The 20,427-nt window shown below is 54.7% G+C and overlaps 1 protein-coding gene across 1 annotated transcript in view; it reads left to right on the forward strand.

Moving 5' to 3' along the window:
• The window catches only part of XPNPEP2 (X-prolyl aminopeptidase 2), a 38,668-nt gene that overhangs the window by 11,598 nt on the left and 6,643 nt on the right, over positions 1–20,427 (forward strand). Inside the window, exons 2-19 of the mRNA XM_048865291.2 lie at positions 48–121; positions 638–748; positions 6,121–6,184; positions 7,390–7,494; positions 7,942–8,028; positions 8,270–8,416; positions 8,871–8,972; positions 9,702–9,783; positions 10,389–10,584; positions 11,480–11,569; positions 11,700–11,809; positions 12,635–12,712; positions 13,216–13,287; positions 13,562–13,622; positions 14,153–14,222; positions 17,671–17,775; positions 18,358–18,417; positions 18,787–18,863. Of these exons, the coding sequence (XP_048721248.1) occupies positions 48–121; positions 638–748; positions 6,121–6,184; positions 7,390–7,494; positions 7,942–8,028; positions 8,270–8,416; positions 8,871–8,972; positions 9,702–9,783; positions 10,389–10,584; positions 11,480–11,569; positions 11,700–11,809; positions 12,635–12,712; positions 13,216–13,287; positions 13,562–13,622; positions 14,153–14,222; positions 17,671–17,775; positions 18,358–18,417; positions 18,787–18,863 (1,691 nt within the window). The remainder of the gene's footprint in view (positions 1–47; positions 122–637; positions 749–6,120; positions 6,185–7,389; positions 7,495–7,941; positions 8,029–8,269; positions 8,417–8,870; positions 8,973–9,701; positions 9,784–10,388; positions 10,585–11,479; positions 11,570–11,699; positions 11,810–12,634; positions 12,713–13,215; positions 13,288–13,561; positions 13,623–14,152; positions 14,223–17,670; positions 17,776–18,357; positions 18,418–18,786; positions 18,864–20,427) is intronic.

Here is a 20,427-nt window from a genome sequence, read left to right on the forward strand (position 1 = left end):
GGGCACATCCTAGCAGCTGCTGACGTGGTTCTCTCCCTTGCTCCTAGGCTGTGCCATGGGATGGCCGAAGCAAAGCAGCTCTGCTCGGAGTGACATCAGAGACTGCACTACATCCCCTCCGGTGAGATCCTCCCCGGCCTGACTGTACCCCCCACTAGCCAGATTCTCTCGGGCCCAGGCCTTCTCCCTCCTCTCTGCCCTTCTCTGCCTCCAGCCTTCTCCCGGCTTCTCAGTGCAAAGCAAGGGATCCACATGCCCTGGCAGGGTAGCCAAAGGGCAGCCAGCCAGCGCCTAAACAGAAAGCCGAGCCCCCTACAACACAGGGGCACCTCCCTGCCTTTCTGAAGACTGTCTCTGTCCTGTCTGTGCTCAGCTCTGAGCCCCGTTGCCCTGAGTGCAGGCAATACACGTCAGAGGGTCCACGTGCTGCCAGGGCCGTCTGTTATGGGCCCCAGGGAGCAGCCAGCCAGCCCTTGGGTGGTTTCAATGACATGCTGCCCTGCCTGGCATAACTACTGCACGTCCTCACTACTCCTGCTCTCCATGCCAGCAGTGCAGGGCCCCCACGGAAGGCCAGGAGGGCGGAGGGCTGCTCCGGGGATCGGCCCCTCATTAGTGTGTTTCTCTGTGACCTCAGTTCCTGCCCCCCATGGTGACGGACACGAGCGCACAGCTAAATGCCCTGCGCCAACGCATGCAGTTCTACAACATCAGTGCCTACATCATCCCAGCCACCGATGCACACATGGTAAGGCTCAGGCTGCCAGCCTCCAGGTCTCTGTCCTGCCCTAGGGTCTCCCCCACCCTCCATTCCCCGGGGCAGGGGCCCCAGCATTTGCTGCACCCTGATCAGGAATAGGCACCCTTTGCACAGTGCCTGCCTGTGGTTCAGGCCCTGGCTGCCTGTCCCTGGGAGCACAGCTGTTTGGCCCAGTGCTTCTGGCCCAAACACCTGCCCCTTTCCCCTGCCTGGATCATGTTCCCCTTGGTGCACAGCCCCTGCCCCCCAGGCACCATGAGCCTTGCTAGTGGGAGGGGCAGTAGGGCAGAGTCCCACTGGGCAGCTGCTGTCTGCCAGTGTCCAGACTGTTCAGCGCACTCATCCCTGGGCAGCAGCGCTGGGCTGGGGTGTCGGTGTGTGTGTGGGGGGGTGCTGTGATAGTGTGTCTCTGTGGGGGCGAGGCATGTGCTGTGCTGGGGTGTCTTGGGGGGCAAGTGTACGCTGTGATGGCGTGTCTCTGCTTGGGGGGAGGCAGACATACGCTGTGATGGCGTGTCTCTGTGGGAGGGGGCCGGCATGTGCTGGGATGGCGTGTCTCTGCGTGGGGGGCAGGAGTGCGCTGGGATGGCGTGTCTCTGTGTGGGGGGCAGGCATACGCTGGGATGGCGTGTCTCTGCGTGGGGGAGGCAGGCGTGTGCTGGAATGGCACGTCTCTGCGTGGAGGGTGCAGGCATGCGCTGGAATGGCATGTCTCTGCGTGGGGGGGCAGGAGTGCGCTGGGATGGCATGTCTCTGCGTGGGGGGTGGGGACAGGTGTGCACTGGATGGCATGTCTCTGCGTGGGGGGTGGGGACAGGTGTGCACTGGATGGCATGTCTCTGCGTGGCGTGGCTGGCATGCGCTGTTCTGGGGTGTCTGTGGGGGCATGCAAGCGCTGTCATGGCGTATCTCTGCGGGAGCAGGCAAGTGCTTTGCTGGGGTGTCTCTGCATGGGGGTGTCATGGAGTCACCAGGGAGATGCTCTGAAACTACTCCATACGAAGCAAGCCAATACTCTGGGGGAGCCTTCTTGTCTCCAGGGCAAGAAGCTTACACAGCTTCGACCTTCCTGGGTCTGACCTTGGAGCGTTTAGCATCCCCTTCCAACTGTGCGCTTCCCGCAGCGAGTTTGCCTGGGCGAGGCTCCTGGGGAAGCCAGAGGGCCCTGCCCCGCAACTCCACAGTCAGACGTGACTCTCAGCCAGCCAGTAAAACAGAAGATTTATTAGTTGATAGGAACACAGCGTGGAACAGTGTTTTCCCCAGGAATTTAAATTAGGGGAGGTTGTTCGAATTTATGGGGGTGGTGGGTCAGGGCCGATGAGGGGTGAGACCCTGAGGGTGAAGGTGGGCTGTATGGCACCATAGTAAAAACTGAAAAATGTTTCATGACCATTTTATTAAATTTAACTTATGTTTTAAAATCATCACACAATTTAAAGTTGGCTACTCAAGCCTTCTATGAAGCACTACGTCTACATCCTTCTTGGTTTCTTGTTATAATTTCGCACAACTCTGTTAATGGACTTCTTGAATGCAATGCGTTCATCTTTGGTGTCTTCTTGTTTGTCTGGTACTTCCATTCATTCAATTGATATGCTCATTAGTTCATTCACATGATCAGGCAGAAGGCAACTTCTTTCAAAACACAAAATTCTATTCAATGATGAAAATTCAATATTGAATATATATTGAATCCTTAAGTGAAGAGGACAAGAAGTGTTTGTTAAGACAACTGAAAAAGTACACAGACTAGATTCTTAAAAATCTACAACAGCGACTTCTAGATTCTACTCAACCTCTATGTAGCTTTTACAGATCTCGGTCCTATAAAACACCGACAGTTAAGTGGAGTGAGGCACTACCAGCAATGGGGCTGCCATGTGCTCAGGACAGAATAGAGAATTTGAACACAGAGTGGAATACCATATGACGAATGAAGATTTGACTTCAACTTCTTTTTTTATCATCACTAGTGGCTTGACCCAATCTTTGTGCTATGTTTCCTGGGATGAAGGAAGAAGGAATTCATCTCTTGTTACTCCCAGTCACAACAGCTACAGTTGAGCGTTCTTTTTCATCATTTCATCATGTTTCATCATACCTTCATTACTCAACTTCTGGACTGAAGTCTTTGCTTCTTCCAGTACTTTTTCAATGGATAGCTCTGATTGATCCAAATGTAGCTTCTATTGCTGGACAAAGATCTACTACTGTTGTAGCAGATGCCTGGATGGCATTGTTTAATGACCCAAGTAGTTTGAACAGTAGACTTACAAGAGAGAGAACAGCAATAGTCTTCTCTGAACATAGTAGCAAAAGTAATCCACCAGCCTCACTACTTAGATCCATCCCATCTTGGTAGATACTTTCCAAGGCCAGTAATAATGGCTGGAGTAATTTTAAGACAACAGCCAAGAGACAGGGAAAGGATTTTCCCAGGTTGGACTAATCTGAACTTCAGTCCCAGTGTATCTTCTATATCTTCTGTATTTTCCAAGATATTCAGTCTTTTTGGACTCTTGCTGAAAAAAGAATCTAATGAAGACATTAAATCTGTAGCTTTTTTAATGTCTTTTGAAGAGTCTGCAGCTCGTACTAGTGCTAGTTGGAGTAGATGGCCTCTGTAGTTTGCATAGGAGAGATTAGGGTTACACTTTTCTCTGAGCAAAGCTTGTACTTCACCATGTCTTCCAGAGAAGTTTGCAGGTCCATCAAATGCACAAGCGGCCATCTGTTTGGGGTCCAAGTGACAAGCATTTAACTCTAAGATGTAGGTTGTCACAGATGCAGCCAATGTGTCTTCTATAACATGAACATCTAGAAATACATCTACTGGCCTACCACGGACATCAAGATAACATACACAATGACTTAATACTTGATGCCCATTTGCATTTGTGCATTCATCAGCCATGTATGTGAATTTTTTGAATGTGGTGAGAGAGTTCTACACTTTTTCAACTGTTGAGTCTTTCACTGTTGCACCACGTGCTTCTAGCCAGTCAGTTGAGTTTCTTGCAGAAAGATAGTGAGCATTTGCTGGTCTTGTTCGGAACCAGTGTTCAACTTCAGGATGAACAAGTGACAATGCACTTAACATTGCCCTCCAGTTTGTAGTGTGTGGTATCTCTTGCTTAAATAGAAAGTATGATGCCACAGCCATGTTTGTTCTCCTGAACTGTGTTGTGTCTCCAGCATTCTTAACAGCCTCATTAACACTCACCGGTGTTGTCCTTGGTCAGTGGAGACTCAGAGTTCAGAGGAGCTTTCACATGAGTTCACCTCCGAGGTTGGGGGCAAGAAGGCACCTTGCTCATTCCTCCAGCTGCTCACTGTTCGCTCTGGCCACTGTTGTTTGTTGTGCCACTGTGCACTCCATCGATCTGTTACCAATGGCCCTGAGCTGTCACCTTCTGCTGCTACCTGCCACTGTGACCTCTGAGAGTTGGTCTCTTGAGTTCCACCCAGCTCTCAGTGATTTCATCTGAGCTCTCAGTGGGGAACCTCGCTGCTAGTGCAGACTGGGCCGTCTCTTCCACAGAAACCCTGTCCCACAGCAGGTCTAAGCACTTAGACCTGATTATCAGTGATTTCAGCTGTAGTGGTCACTTAAAACAAGACTCTCTATGGAGCCTAATCAGCTCTGTCTTTAAACAGTGGAGAGGGGCAGGTCAAATAGTACTTGTGACTCAGGCAGACCATCAAGCCAAACACCTGTCCCCACCCTCTCTCTTGATGCCCTCAATCAGCACAGGCTAAGTACAGTTCTATGCCCTTTGCTCAGACAATAAGAACAACAACATTTCATTACCCCCTGCATTCAAGTGATTTGTAACCCAACCCCAGCCAAAATCTATCGCTTGGGCAACACAGCTCTGTTTGCTGGATACCTAGGTAGATTAGGTGTGAATGCAAATACAATCTGGTCCTGAAGCCTTTCCCCCCAGCCCCCAGCTCATCACTACCTGTCAGGGAGAACTCATTTAGACTTTGCTTACAAATCATAATTTGAAATTATTAGGTTGGCCAACATCACTGTTGAATGCACTGGCATTGTCATAAAAAACAACAGCTGTACAAGGAAGCTAGTCTATGTTCATACTTTTCAAATGTATTATACTTTTGCAGACACACGTATGTTATCATACATTTTATATCAGCGGTTCTCAAACTTGTGTACTGGTGACCCCTTTCGCATAGCAAACCTCTGAGTGCGACCCCCCCTTATAAATTAAAAACACATTTTTATATATTTAACACCATTATAAATGCTGGAGGCAAAGCGGGGTTTGGGGTGGAGGCTGACAGCTCACGACCCCCATGTAATAACCTCACGACCCCCTGAGGGGTCCCGACCCCCAGTTTGAGAACCCCTGCTTTTTATATGCTTTTAAAGTATGTACAATATTAATGTTTCAATTTCAATTCAAATTTCCAAACAATCACTACATTGGCAACACTGCATGTAACTAGTTCACAAAACTGGGGAGGGGGGGTGTTGGGGAATTCTGGGGGGGTGTAGGGAAATCCCTGGCATAGAACAGAATTTGTTAGCACAGAAATCAGTGACTTTCAGCCAAGTCCATCTTGGGGGGAGGGGAGCCTAGAGTCAGGGCTCTGGCCCTCCGCTTGTACCCCAAGACAGCCAACTCGCTTCCAACTTGCCTGGCCCCTGCCCTGCCCGTTGCTCCTCCTCTGGCCTTTGTCTCGTTTCCCGGGCCAAGAGTCACCTGGTTGCATCCCCGCCCCCGGGGTCTCAGGTTATGAAGGGGAGGCCATAGCATCCATGTAGGCAGCTGAGCAGCCCCCGCAAAAGTCACACACCCTTATTCCCACCACCTAGACATTGGTGCAATACACAGGGAAACTGAGGCACACACAGCATTCATGCAAAACAGTAAGACTCACATAGGCTCACATACAACATTAACAAGGGAAAATCCCCACTGCATCACAGGGGGGCAGGCGTGCACTGGCATGGTGTGTCTCTGCATGAGGGGTGTAGGTGTATGCTATGATGGCGTGTCTCTGCGTAGAGGTGGGGTCAGGCATGAGCTTTGATGGCGTGTCTGTGCATGGGGGGAAAGGCGTGCATTGTGATGCATGTCTCTGAGTGGTGTGGCAGGCGTGCACTGTGGTGGCGTGTCTTTGTGTGGGGGGGTAGGCATGCGTGGTGATGGCGTGTCTGTGGGGGGGTAGGCGTGCGCTATGATGGTGTGTCTCTGCGTGGGGGGGTAGGCATGCACTGTGATGGTGTGTCTCTGCATGAGGGAAGTAGGTGTGCGCTGTGATGGCGTCTCTCTGCGTGTGGCAGGGGGCAGGCATGCACTGTCATGCCGTGTCTCTCTGTGTCCCAGAGCGAGTACATTGCTGAGCGGGATGCACGGCTGGCGTGGATTAGTGGCTTCACGGGATCTGCAGGTGAGTGCATCCCCACGGCCTGTCTGCATTCCCGTTCACCTTCCCTTCCCCCACTCGTGGATCCCCCACCCCACAGGCCTCTCTAGCCAGGCTGCACCCTCATTATGCCCCCGGTGGGCCCATCCCCTCCTAGCACCCCCTCCGAACAAGGTGCCTTTCCCTGTGTGCTCTCTCCCTGATCCGCAGGGGGGTCATTCCCACGCCCCGGACACAAAGTAACCAGGCCCCAAGCTCTCCAGCTGACTGCGTCCCAGCCAGGGTAGGTGGGGGTGAGTGAGACTTAGCTCTGGACAGACCTTCCCCCTCCGTAGCACACAAACCCTGGATCAGCCAGCCCTTGCGCTCCTTGTTAGCCAGAGAGGGGCTCCGAGCTGCCGAGGGGAAGCCAGCCCATGCACTGCTGAGGCTATGGGGGCCTCCTGGAACCAGCTGGCTGGGTCTGGCTGGGCCATGTCTGGAGGAGGAAGGGGGCTAAGGATGGGCACTGATGGGCAGCAGGCAGAGCCATGGGAACAGGCTCCCCTGCCAGACTCACTGCATTGAGGTTATAGCATCCCTCACTGCAAAGGTGGGCATGTGCTGGTGCAGGGCAAGGAGCCCTGGGGACCGGTGAGCACATCATGGACACCAAGTACTTCCCATGTCCCTGTTGCCCTGGAGGCAGGTGGGAGTCCCAACAAGGAGAAGCCCACGCAGGGGGAGGGGGTAGGTGACCCTTTGAGGTCCCTGCCATCCCTTAGGGGCTATGGGTCTGCAATCTGTGCCTGCTGGCTGTTGGCATATGGCACCATCCTGCTGCCCACTGCCATCACCGCAGAGGCAGGCTGGGAAGGTGGGTCATTTGTTCTGTGCGAAGCCGCAGAACAGGCCAGCATGCAATGCCACGCAAGCCCCTCCCTGCATTAGCAAAAGAGCAAGTGATGCACTAGCCTCCGGGGCTAACGGGTCCCTGCCTGAGTCGCCCACCCCAGCAACTGTCCTGACAAGAGCCCCTCTGGGAGGGGAGGGGCAGTGAGATGTGCCTGCCAGCGGCACCAATTCACAGACTCCTTGGGAGCAAATTCCGTTCCCCACCCCCACAACAGGGCCCCCTCTGGGTCCTCCCTCAACCCCCTTGGAAGGGGCATTCCGTCCCCACAGCACCCCCAACTGGCACCACTAGTGTCTGGAACCGGGTTAATGAGCCTTCTCCTCCCCTGTCTCAGGGACTGGGGTGGTGACAACGAAGAAGGCGGTTCTGTGGACAGACAGTCGGTACTGGACCCAGGCTGAGCGCCAGATGGACTGCAACTGGGAGCTGCAGAAGACAAGTCAGTAGCCACAATGGGCAGGGAGATTGTGCCAAGCCCGACCTCTGCTGCTCACTCCAGTCCCAGAGCCACCCTCAGTCTCAGGGCCTCAGTGGCCTTTCTGTGCCCAGAAGCTGCCATGAAGCCAGCGCTGGGGAGTCCCAGGACCATGAGCCCAGCCTCTCACTGTGGAGCCCTGGTCTCCAGAGCTGCGGGCAAACCCGGCCTGGCACACAACAGCCCCTGGTACCGTGAGGCTGCCAGTCTAGCAGTGACTCAGAGCCCTGGGCTCCTGGCAGAACCAGCTTGGCAGCCCATCAGCTATGGACACTCAGAGCTGTGAGCCTTTCTCCAGGCATGGCACACACAAGTCACCTGAGCTCTCCGTGCCGGGCCCTGCTCCCCCTTCCCAGCCTGCCTGTCCCCCGCCAGAACCCGCGTGCCACTGTGCTATGCCCTGTCTTGCAGTCTGGACTGATATCATCGGCGAGTGGCTGCTCCAAGAGATTCCCGCTGGCGAGAACATTGGACTGGATCCCTTCCTCTTCTCCATCGGTATCACCCCTGCTCCCTGTGTCTCCTACCTGCCCCGAGGAGCCAAGCCTCCATCCCCCCATTCCACTCCACAGTACCTGCCCTCTAAGGCCTAGGACATGGGGTGGGGGGCTTAACACTGCAGCCCAGCTCCTATAGCCCTGGCTCTCCCCCCTGAAACCTTGGCCGGAGCAGTGCCTGTGGAGGGCGCAGAAGACTGACCATACCTTTGAGCCTAACTGACAGCTGCATCCCTTCTCAGATCTCTGGAACAGTTATGCCCGCGTTCTGCAGGGTTCCAGCAGGACCCTGGTTCCCATCGAGGACAACCTTGTGGACCTGGTTTGGGGCACGCAGCGGCCTCCTTTGCCCACCAGCAAGATCTACCTCCTGCCAGAGACCTTTACGGGTAGGTACTTGCTCCCTGCGGGTAGGTGTGGCGTGTGAGCCCATTCCCTGGCGCCCCCTACTGGTGACACTGGAGAGCAACCACCTGCATGCCACTGGGCATGCTGGGATGTCGGCGGCGTGTACCTGTTCGTGCTGATGGAAGGCAAATGTCTAAGTGCCACGCACACAGCTGGCCTCAGGGAGGTGCCTGTGCTCCCCGGAGCTCTCCAGATGTTTTGGGCTCCCCTGGTGGAGTCTGGCTGGGCTGGGTCAGGCTGGGAGGTCCTTGGATTGCTCGCCGAGGGCACAGCATTTCTGGGAGGCTACAGAGAGAGTCCTGGCCAGCCCTGAGCCCTCTGCCAGGGCAGGCTTTGGAGGAACGAATGGTCTCCAGCTGGGCAGGGATGAGCCAGGGGCTCGCATGGGGCCCTGCGTGTACCTGACTCTCATGCCCAACCCCCCTGTCCTTTCAGGCAGCACCTGGCAGGAGAAAGTGTCCGGGATCCGGAGGCAAATGGAGCAGCATTACAGGAGCCCCACGGCAGTGCTGCTGTCGGCTCTGGAGGAGACAGCCTGTGAGCGCTGTGGCCCAGGACCATCCTGCCACTGCACCCTCCCTACCATGGCCTCAGCCCACACCCCTGGCTTCTCGCCGGCAGCCCTGGTGTCCAAGGCCCCCAGCACCGCCCCCCCCCAGTGCCCTCAGACCCTCCCAGCCCCCCAACGGCCAATCCTGTGCCCTCAGTGCCCCTCAGACCCTCCCAGCCCCCCAACAGCTCCCCAGTGCCCTCAGCACCCCTCAGACTCTCCCAGCACCTGAACAGCCCCCAGTGCCCTCAACACCTCTCAGACCCTCCCAGCCCCCCGACAACCCCCCCAGTGTCCTCAGCACCCCTCAGACCCTCCCAGCACCTGAACGGACGCCCCCAGTGCCCTTAGCACCACTCAGACCCTCCCAGCCCCCCAACAAACCCCCCAGTGTCCTCAGCACCACTCAGACCCTCCCAGCATACCAACAGCTGCCCTCAGTGCCCTTAGCACCACTCAGAGCAGCTTCCCTGCTGGGCATCCCACACCAAGCTGAGACTGCCTGCCCGGCCTGGCTGTTCACTGTTACGGGGTGAGATCAGGGCCCCTTGTGCTGGGCACTGTTCACCCATCCCAACAGATGGCACCACTCTAGTGTCACTTCGTGCCCATACCCTCTGCCAGCACTGCCCCAGGAACCCAGCGGGGAGCAACACTAGGGCAGGGCAGGCAACCTGGTGCGCAAGGGAGGGTCTATAACACCTTTGTTCCTACAGGGCTCTTCAACCTCCGAGGAGATGACATCTCGTACAACCCTGTCTTCTACTCCTACGCACTGCTGACCACATCAGACATCAGGTACAGAGCAGCTCCCCATCCCCAGCACATCCCCTGGGGCCCGGGCTTGCTCCCTGAGCCCCTCTGAGCCTCAGCACATTCCCTGCGGACTGGCCCTCGGCTTCCCCATCCCTTCTGAGCCCCAACATGTCCTCTAGGTACCTGTCTAGCTCCCCCAGCCCCTCTGAGACCAAGAGTGTCCCCCAGGGATCAGACTGGCTCCCCCAGCTCCTCTGAGCCCCAGCACTTCCCCCAGGGACTGTACCAGCTGCCCCATCCCCTCTGAGCCCATGAATCCTCCAAGGACTGGCCCCACATCCCCAATTCCTCTGGGTACCAGATCGGCTCCCCACCCCCTTTGAGCCCAAGCATATCTCCTGGGCACCAGCTCCCCCACATCCTCTGAGCCCCCTCATGTCCCCCAAGAACTGGCTCCCCACTTCCTCTGAGCCCCAGTGCATCTTCTGGGGACTGGGCCGGCTCCCCAATCCCCTTTGGGCTCTCTTCCCAGCGTTCAGGCTCCAGCCCCACTCCCTCCCCAGCCCTGATCTAGGGTGCTGGCCCTGCTGCTGCTGGACAGTGGTGGAGGCCACAGCTGAGCCCAGCCCGGTGCTCCTTCCCCCCAGTCTGTTTGTGGACAGCAGCCGCCTGAGCACGGAGGCGCTGCAGTCCCTGAGAGCACAGTGCCCGGGGCCCCTGTGTGTGCAGGTGGAGGAGTATGACCAGGTGCGAGCCAGGGTGCAGGCCTATGCCCAGGGAGACGTCCGGGTCTGGATTGGGACGGAATACACTACCTATGGGCTCTACGGAGTGATCCCCCAGGTGAGCGCCGGCCCCAGCCCTCCCAGTGCCAAGGGGATATGCCTTTGCCACCTCCTCTCTTCTGCGTCTGCAGGACAGGCTGAGCCAGCCCTGGGCTGGGAGTGGCTTTGGCTAATCTGCCTGTGTGAGGGGCATCAGGGGTATCATTACCCATGTAAGGAGCTGGCATGCAAGGAGGGGACAGCAGTGATGTGCCTGCATGTGCAAAGCTGGGGGGATGGGGTGGAAGAGGCCCAGCATGTGCAAGAGAAGGGGGGTTAGGCCCCGGGTATGTGAGGGAAGGGGGGGTGAGAGGCCCCATGAGTGTGAGGGGAGGGAGTGAGAGGCCCAGTGTGTGTGAAGGGAAGGGGGTTGAGAGGCCCTGGATGTGTGAGGGGAGGTGGTTGAGAGGCCCCGGACATGTGACGGGAGGGGGCTGAGTGGTCCTGTCTGTGCAAGAGGAAGGGGGCTGAGAGGCCCTGGGTGCATGAGGGGAGGGGACTGAGAGGCCCTGGGTATGTAAGGGGAGGGGGGGTGAGAGGCTCTGGGTGTGAGGGGAGGGGGTTGAGAGACCCTGGGTGTGCAAGGGAAGGGGGTGAGAGGCCCCATGTGTGCAAGGGAAGGGGGGTTGAGAGGCCCCAGGTGTGCAAGAGGAGGGGTTGAGAGGCCCTGCGTGTGTGACTCACCACCCACGCCCCCCCCACCTCCTCCCCCAGAAACCAGCCAGTTCTTCTGCCAGGTGGTAAGTGCAGGGCCTGGAGCCGCCACTGGCCCCCAGCTGGGCTGCTGTGTGCCAGCAGCTCAGGGGAATAGCCGTCCCCCTGCTCCCAGCATGCACAGGGCACTCAGGGGCAGCGTGGCTGGCAAGCCCCGCTCCTCTGGCCGGCTGACACCCGGCCCATCCTGCCCATTGCAGGACAAGCTTGTGGAAAGCAGCTACTCCCCCGTAATGATGACCAAGGCAGTGAAGAACGCCAAGGAGCAGGCGCTGCTGAGAGTGGCCCACGTAAGTGCTGGCAGGAGCTGGCTCTCCCTCTGCAGAGGGGCTGGCCCGGAAGTGGGGACTGGCTAACATGGGGAAGGGCCTGGTGCTTCTCTCACCTGGGAGAGTCAGGCTCCTGGTGGGTTGCCCCCAGGTGCGGGATGCCGTGGCCGTGATCCAATACCTGCTCTGGCTGGAGAAGAACGTTCCCAAGGGGTCGGTGGATGAATTCTCCGGCGCTCGCTATGTGGACAAGCTACGAAGGTCAGTATGAGCGTGACCCTTGCCTGGGCTCCAGCCTGGCAATTCCCACTCCCGCCCCTATGGGACATTGACTGGGCCACAGGCCTTGTGGGAGATGGGCCCATGGGGCAGGATCTGGCTCTGGGGCCCATGCTCCCCACGAGCCCTTAGTGACCAGAGAGGGAGTCGCTCTGTGTTGTTGACCCCGACGGTGAGCAGGGCATGGCCACGGCCACACAGGGATGCCTGCAGACCCCTGTGCCCTGCTAGGCAGCGCCGCATGGAGAGCGGGCAGGGCAAGCATTAGGGTGCCCATGGCCAGCATTCCACTGGCCGGGTTTATATAGATCAGCAGCACCCCCTAGTGGTGAGGCGATGTTGAAGTCTGATGGTGTCCTAGAGCCGAGCACTGGAAGAAAGAGGCTGATCACCCTTCCATTCCCTGGCAGCTACACACCGCCTGAGGGGAGAGCAGGCTCCAGGGAGATGTGTGGGGGGGAGATGGTCAGGGTGAGCCCCAGCCTGCTGTGTCCTCCCTTCCCCAGACCACCCCCCAGACTGGGAACGAAGAGGAAGAAGCAATGCATGGCTCGGCGGGGAGGGGGATGGAGGGGAGGGGGGAGACCAGAGAACCAATTGCCAGGGTCCAGCTAGATTACCCTTCCTCACACTCCATCTGCACCCTCTCCAGGGCTTGCTCTGACCTCTCCTGAGTCTGTAGGGCGCAACCATGTCCCCTGCCCTCCCAGTCCCTGGAGGCAGCCACACTGCCCCCTCCTCACCCGCAGGGGCCTGGCTGCACAGTCTCATCCCTCCCCCATTCCCGGGCTCCTTTCTCCTTTCCAGAGAGAAGGAGCACTGCAGGGGCACCAGCTTTGAGACCATCTCTGCCAGCGGGCTCAACGCAGCACTCGCCCACTACAGGTACCAGCGGAGCAGCCTCTCCAGGGACGGGATCAGTGCCGCTGGGACAGGCCCTGGCGCCCTCCACAACCGGGACCTCCCCCACACTCAATGCCCACGGGACCAGGAATCTTTCAGCCAGCAGGGCAGGAGACAGAACTGCCCCAGGAGCTGGGCCCAGGTAGTGGGGCTTCCTGCCCTAGAGAGGGGAGCCAGCTGCAGCCCTCTCAGAGCTGAATGCCATGCTCCTCTCAGCTCCCCACTGCACACATGGCACGTGGGGGGCCCTGCTGCTGCACGGTGGGGTGCTCCAATGCTGTGGTGAGGAGGGGGGGCATTCTTGGGGGAGGGGAACTGCAGAGCTTTCCCATTTCTATCTGTTGCTCCAGGCCCTTGGACTGGCCCGCCGTAGCATGTGAGCACATATGTGAGTGTACACAAGCATGTACACGAGGGGGCTGTCGGGGTGTCCGCTGGGGTTGTTAGCGGAATCTCTTGGTTACTGTGGGGTTTTTCCCTTTCAGTCCATCCAACATCAGCAGCCGAAAGTTGTCTGTGGATGAAATGTACCTGTCGGACTCCGGAGGGCAATATCTGTGCGTATGGCCTGGCCTCATGTTCGTGCTGCCCCAGCTCTGTCCCCACAAGAACAGCACTAACCATGTCCAGAAACAGGCAAACCATGGTGGTTGCACTGAGACGCCTTCCCCCAGGGCGTACCCAGCCCAGTGCCCCTCCAGTCCCACAGCGGGCAGGAGGACAGACAGGAGCTGCTCTGTCCGGCTCCGTGCTCTGCAGGCGGGGAGTCCCAGGCTCACAAAGTCATGGCCCGGCTCCTGGGGATGCTGCTGACTTTTCCTTCTGCTGCAGGGATGGAACCACGGATATAACCCGGACTGTCCACTGGGGAGAGCCCACCCCTTTCCAGAAGGTACTGAGCATGCCCCTATGTGGACCCCTTGCCCTTGGCCTGTGGCTGGGTCCCAGGCACCATCTGCCACAGTCCTGGACTGATGTGCACCTCTCGTGGGGGGGATGGCAAGGGCTCCCCACTCCCTGCCTGTGTCAGTAATAAGGGCCCTCTCCTCTTTCCATCCCTTGGCTCCCAGACACCAGCCCCTGGAGGGCCCAGAGGCAGCAGGACAGGACAGCACCCTGTTCAAATCCACAGCCAGCTTGAGTTTCACAGCCGCGGTAACACCACACCTTGAGACTTGAGACTTCATGGCGCCAGCTGGGACACGCCCACCTTCCCCTGCTACAGAAACACAGGCGCCACCACCTAGTTAGAGGAGAGTCTCCATTAGCTGCTAGCAGCCATAGGGCCCGCAGCGGAGCAATTCTGATGCCGTGCAGAAGAGGGGTTGTGAGTCTGCATGGACACCCTGCCCCCTTGCGTTGCCATCACTGCAGCCATGACAAGTGCTGCAGGTGGCCCCTGACTTGTTCTGTCCCATGCAGGAAGCATACACACGAGTGCTGATGGGAAACATCGACCTGGCCAGGCTCGTCTTCCCCTCCGAAACGTCAGGTAGGTGCCAAGCTGGGGACAGCCCTGCCCTGGGATCACTGGCTGCGCCCCATGCTGAGAACAAGGCCGGGGAGAACCTGAGAGTCAGTGCTCTGGGGCATAGTTGGCTTTTCAGATGGATCAACCCACCCAAGAGCCCTGGCATCTCAGTGGTGCTTGATCCAGGTGTTTTCTGTTGATGAGGGTTCCCTGGGGTTTTTGGTCTGTTACCCATGTAAATTAATCCAGTCCACAGAGATCTGAGAAAGTTCTCACATGCCCATGTTCTTGCCAGGCCCTCCTTTTCAATCTGTGCCTGCCATTTTTCTGCTTCTGTAAGTGTGAGAGAGCAAAATGCAACTGGCTTCCACTCAGAGCCACGTTGTGGCAATAGTACCCCACCTAGGCTGTAGCTTGTTTGCCTCCGCACCGAGCATTGTGAGCACATCATAGTACGTGAGAACTGGAGCTGTTGAGATCATTTCTTTTACCTTTTTAAAGGCAATTTCTTGGTTTGGCTCCCACAGCCAAGATGTGTTGGACTTTAACAGTTCGGTTGGAGGTTTTGTCTCTGCAGAAGGGTCTTGAAGGTATTGACCAGGGCAATGTACCATCCTCAGTACTCATCTCAGTTCTGGTACGTTTGTTGGTGCGTTCTATTCTCCAGTTGGTTCTACTTTCTCAGGGCTAGGACTGATTCCATCTTTGTTTATTGTCTGTCCCAAAATCTTGATTTAGGGTAGGTGAAAATGCACTTTTCCTTGTTTAGCTTCAGTCCAGAGTGACTGATTAGGCTGAGACCTTGGTTGCGGGATTTGTTGTGTTCTCCTATCGAAGACCCATAATGACATCCATGAAACCTACAGCTCCATTTGTGTTTGTTAGCAGTTCTGCCATCTTTCTTTGGAAACTTTCAGGTGCATTGGGAATCCCACAAGGTAACATTCAAAAGCAAAGTCCCCCAAAGGGTGTGATCAGTGAAGTCAATTTAGCACTGTCTTTGGCTAAAGGAACTGGCCAGAATCTGCTCGAGGCATTCAGCTTGGAGAATACTGTACCTCCTTTCACTTTGAGGGGGAAGTTACCCAGTGCTGGAAGTTGGGTTACAGACGTCCGGGTTTCCCTGGACACAGCCTCTTTTTTGATTCTCCTTTCTCTGTCGGGGGGGGGGGGGAGGGGTTTAAAAATAACAGGCAATGTCCGGGGGTTTTGCAGAGCAGACAAGCAGCAGCTCAGAAAGAGCCTCGATTGGTCCGCTTTCCGATTGGTCCCACCTCTGCATCTGCAGCTGATTGGTCCATTCCCCTGCAAGCCACAGCTGCTGGATCCTGCCCACGCAGGCGGTGTCCTAGCCCTGGGGAGGGGGTCCTGCAGGGAGGCGCTGATTGACGTCTGTTGCTGCATCCTGGGCTTGTGCCAGCTGCCCTGCCACCGTGACAGGGAGTGACACTGCCCCTCACTTCCAGTGAGTACCCCCGCTGCAGGTACCCCCTTCAGCACCCCCAACTGTACCCCATCTCCAGCTCCCCCTTCCCCTCCAACACCTCCCCTCTGGCAGTGTCCTCTTTTTGGGAACCTGAAATATGGCAACCCTAGTTGGGAGGATATATGTTTCTCTTACAACTGCTTCACTGAGTCTCTTAAGATCCACAACGATTTTTTTTTTTTTAATTTTTCTTTGGACCACTGGAGCACACCATGCTGTTGTTTCAGAGATTTTCTGGTTTATGCCAATCTACACTATTCTCTTTAACTCAGTTTCCACTCTATGAAGTAACGGGATGGGAATCCTGTGATCTGTACGTACACTGTATGGTTCAGTATAGTCTCTTAAGGTTATTTGTACTGGATCCCCTTTCAGAAGTCCAATATCACCAAATAGTCCATCGAGTTCTTTCACCTTCCTCACTAGGCCCATCCTGGCAGCCATGCTGCGGCTGAGAAGGCTGCTGGTCTGTGGTCCTTTCTTCACATGTGCACTCTGAATGCAAAGCTTTTGACTTTGTAAGTTGTTTCAGTGGGGGACTGGCCCATGCAGTTCTGAATCCCTCTAGGGCTAGACAGGTTTTTGTAAGTCCCTTCTGAGATGACTGACTTCAGTTCCTGAGTCAGTTTTAAAATCAATAGTCTTGCTATGAATATTCAATTTCACTGCTTTGGTGCTGTCCATATCTTGTACCTGTATTGAATCTTTTGCCTCTGGCTGGACATGCATCATCTCTTGGGATAGGACTTTTTCCACACCTAATGCATGCAGGCTGGAATTTATCCCTCTGGAGTTCTCTCTTCTTGCCTCAGGGGCTTTATGATAATGGCTTTTAGTGCTCTCAGGTGTCTGTTTACAGTGTCTAAGCTAGTTTCAGGTTTCTGAAGATGCTCCAGCCTTTTGTTCTGCTGTTTGACTAGTTCAGAATACTTTACAAAAAGAAAAGGAGTACTTGTGGCACCTTAGAGACTAACCAGTTTATTTGAGCATCCGATGAAGTGAGCTGTAGCTCACGAAAGCTTATGCTCAAATAAATTGGTTAGTCTCTAAGGTGCCACAAGTACTCCTTTTCTTTTTGCGAATACAGACTAACACGGCTGTTACTCTGAAACCTGTCAGAATACTTTGTTATCCGTAGCTACAGCTAGTCATCTTCAGTTGTAGCTGCTGTGAAAGATTTTTATATGTTACCCCCGTAATCAACTTGTCTCTGATATTTTCATGTTTTGCAGTTCCAAAATGACAGTTTTCAGCCTATGCATTCAAAGCTCTTATAAAACATCCACCATTTCCCCCGGTCCTTGAATTCTCTGGTGAAAGTGTGGTTTTTCATGAGCCACATTTCTCTGAGGCATAAAGTATGCATCAAATATAGCCAGAGCCCTTTCCTTGTCATCTTTGTGACTGGCTTCAGTAAAGTCAAAGGATTTAAAGATATGCTCTGCCTGTTTCCCCACAGCGTAAATTAAAGTTTAATAATAAATAAATGTGTAGCAATTGGAAATCTTCCAAAATACTGCTTCCAGTCTGTCCCTTTGTCAAAGCTGAAGTTCCCGGGGGCATTGAAGTGTGGCATGTTGATGAGATCCTGCAACCTTTCTTCCTTTTCCCCTTCTGTTTGCAACCTTTGCTGCGTTGTTCCTTCTGTTTGTTCTCCTCTGGCATTAGTTTACTTCTGACACTATGTCATGTACTTCCTGTACATAGCAGCAGGGCTGCTTCTAGCAGGTCAGGCTTCTGTACCAGTTATTGACTGACCACAGAAATTCCTTCCCAGAGAGAGACACAGCAGACCTGGTCACTGTAAGATCCTTTAATGCTCTGCCAGGTATGGCTAAGGTTAGCTTAAACAAGGTAGTACACACACCCCGACACCCAGTGGGTGAACAGTATAATACAGTTTAGCATTCTGCTACGCAGGCAGGCGCACTGGGGATGGGCATGGCTTCTCCTCTGAGGACTTCTTGGCTTTTTGTGTTTCAGGGAGAGTGGTTGAGGCCTTCGCACGCCGAGCCTTGTGGGAGGTTGGACTCAACTACGGCCATGGGACTGGCCATGGCATCGGCAATTTTCTGTCTGTCCATGAGTGTAGGTGCTCTGCTGGTTGCCTGTCCCCAAGGGAAACACCACAAGGGCCTGTGCCCCCTTGGCTCTCACCCCCACCCCTGGGAGTTTGGACAGGCACAGGGGAGCTGCGCCAACAGCGCTGCCTCACCCCTTGTCCCTGCTCCCATTGCTAGGCCCGTGTCTGTGATACAGGTGCCCTTTGCCCACCAAGAATTCTCAATCCCCTGCTGGCAACTGGATGCCCCACACCCTCCCAGTGACCTCGTCATGACCCCAGGGAGCACAGCACCTCTCATCACAGGGCCTGAAGGATACCAATGGCTGGGCAGTGTGGCAGCTCAGCCTGCTGGATGCCTGGCTGGCTCAAGAGGCCCAGCAGAGGGAATCGTCTGGGGGTGCCAGGGGGTGAAGGGTTGCTAAGCAGGCTGGGCTCTGGGTAGATTCACGATAAGCACAGGTCCCCAGGCCCTACGCATGTGGAAGGTGCAGCCTGCTCTCCACTAGACCCTGCTTATGGAGGAGGGAGAGGATGTCTCCAGTCTCAGGGCTCATCCTGCTCCAGCATCCAGAAGGAGAAATAAACTTGGCATCTTCTCCCGGCAGGGCCAGTGGGATTCCAGTCCAACAACGTGCCCTTGGTCAAAGGGATGTTCACGTCCATAGGTACGCATGTCCCTCACAACCCCTGTACCGGGCACTTCCAGTACCCTGTGCCCCGAGACGTGGGGTCTTGTGCCTTCTACTCTCAGGCAGCATTGCCCTTCATGAAATCCCCCAGACCCCATGCCTCCATGACATGACATGCATCCAGGACCCCATGGCAGTCCTAGGCACTTGCCAGGGCTAGGGGGTAGGGGGTAGTGCTGTGGGACAGGGCCCTGGTGTCTAGCTTGTGGCCTGGAGGTATTTGGGGAAGTGGGAATCATGCAGCTGGAGCTCTGTGATCCCAGGGGTGTGAGAGAGACCCCAGTTACAGCGTGACAGGGTTGTCAGGGCTCTGGATTCACTGACCTCCCTGTGTCTGCTCCCCAGAGCCCGGTTATTACCAGGAGGGTGAGTTTGGAATCCGCATTGAAGACGTGGCACTGGTGGTGGAAGCTCAGACCAAGGTGATTAATCTTCCTCACCCCTGATGGGACAGGCCTTGCTGACGCATCACTGGTCGGCAGCCACCTTCCCTTCCCCGCACTTTCTCCCTCAATTCTAGAGGGCTGGGCCAGACTTGGAGCCCAGGTGAGGGTAAAGGGATTTGAGGGCTTAGCCAAGTGACAGCTGGTGACAGTTCATAAGAACATAAGAAAGGCCATACTGGGTCAGACCAAAGGTCCATCCAGCCCGGTATCCTGTCTACCGACAGTGGCTAATGCCAGGTGCCCCAGAGGGAGTGAACCTAACAGGTAATGATCTAGTGATCTCTCTCCTGCCATCCATCTCCACCCTCTGACAAACAGAGGCTAGGGACACCGTTCCTTACCCATCCTGGCTAATAGCCGTTCATGGATTTAACCTCCATGAATTTATCCAGTTCTCTTTTAAACCCTGTTATAGTCCTAGCCTTCACAACCTCCTCAGGGAAGGAGTTCCACAGGTTGACTGTGCGCTGAGTGAAGAAGAACTTCCTTTTATTTGTTTTAAACTTGCTACCCATTAATTTCATTTGGTGGCCCCTAGTTCTTATATTATGGAAACAAGTAAATAACTTTTCCTTATTCACTTTCTCCACACCACTCATGATTTTCAAAAACAGAAAAGGAGTACTTGTGGCACCTTAGAGACTAACCAATTTATTTATCTACAGCTCAGCTCACGAACGCTTATGCTCAAATAAATTGGTTAGTCTCTAAGATGCCACAAGTACTCCTTTTCTTTTTGCGAATACAGACTAACACGGCTGCTACTCTGAAACTCATGATTTTATATTCCTCTATCATATCCCCCCTTAGTCTCCTCTTTTCCAAGCTGAAAAGTCCTAGCCTCTTTAATCTCTCCTCATATGGGACCAGTTCCAAACCCCTAATCATTTTAGTTGCTCTTTTCTGAACCTTTTCTAATGCCAGTATGTCTTTTTTGAGATGAGGGGACCACATCTGTACTCAGTATTCAAGATGTGGGCGTACCATGGATTTACATAAGGGCAATAAGATATTCTCCGTCTTATTCTCTATCCCTTTTTTAATGATTCCTAACATCCTATTTGCTTTTTTGACTGTCTGCCGCTGCACACTGCGTGGATGTCTTCAGAGAACTATCCACGATGACTCCAAGATCTTTCTCCTGATTAGTTGTAGCTAAATTAGCCCCCATCATATTGTATATATAGTTGGGGTTATTTTTTCCAATGTGCATTACTTTACATTTATCCACATTAAATTTCATTTGCCATTTTGTTGCCCATTCACTTAGTTTTGTGAGATCTTTTTGAAGTGCTTCACAGTCTGCTTTGGCCTTAACTATCTTGAGCAGTTTAGAATCATCTGCAAACTTTGCCACCTCACTGTTTACCCCTTTCTCCAGATCATTTATGAATAGGTTGAATAGGATTGGTCATAGGACTGGCCCTTGGGGAACACCACTAATTACCCCTCTCCATTCTGAAAATTTACCGTTTATTCCTACACTTTGTTCCCTGTCTTTCAACCAGTTCTCCATCCATGAAAGGATCTTCCCTCTTAT

The sequence above is a fragment of the Caretta caretta genome, chromosome 9 (genome assembly GCF_965140235.1).
Source record: "Caretta caretta isolate rCarCar2 chromosome 9, rCarCar1.hap1, whole genome shotgun sequence".
Lineage (NCBI taxonomy): Eukaryota > Metazoa > Chordata > Testudines > Cheloniidae > Caretta > Caretta caretta.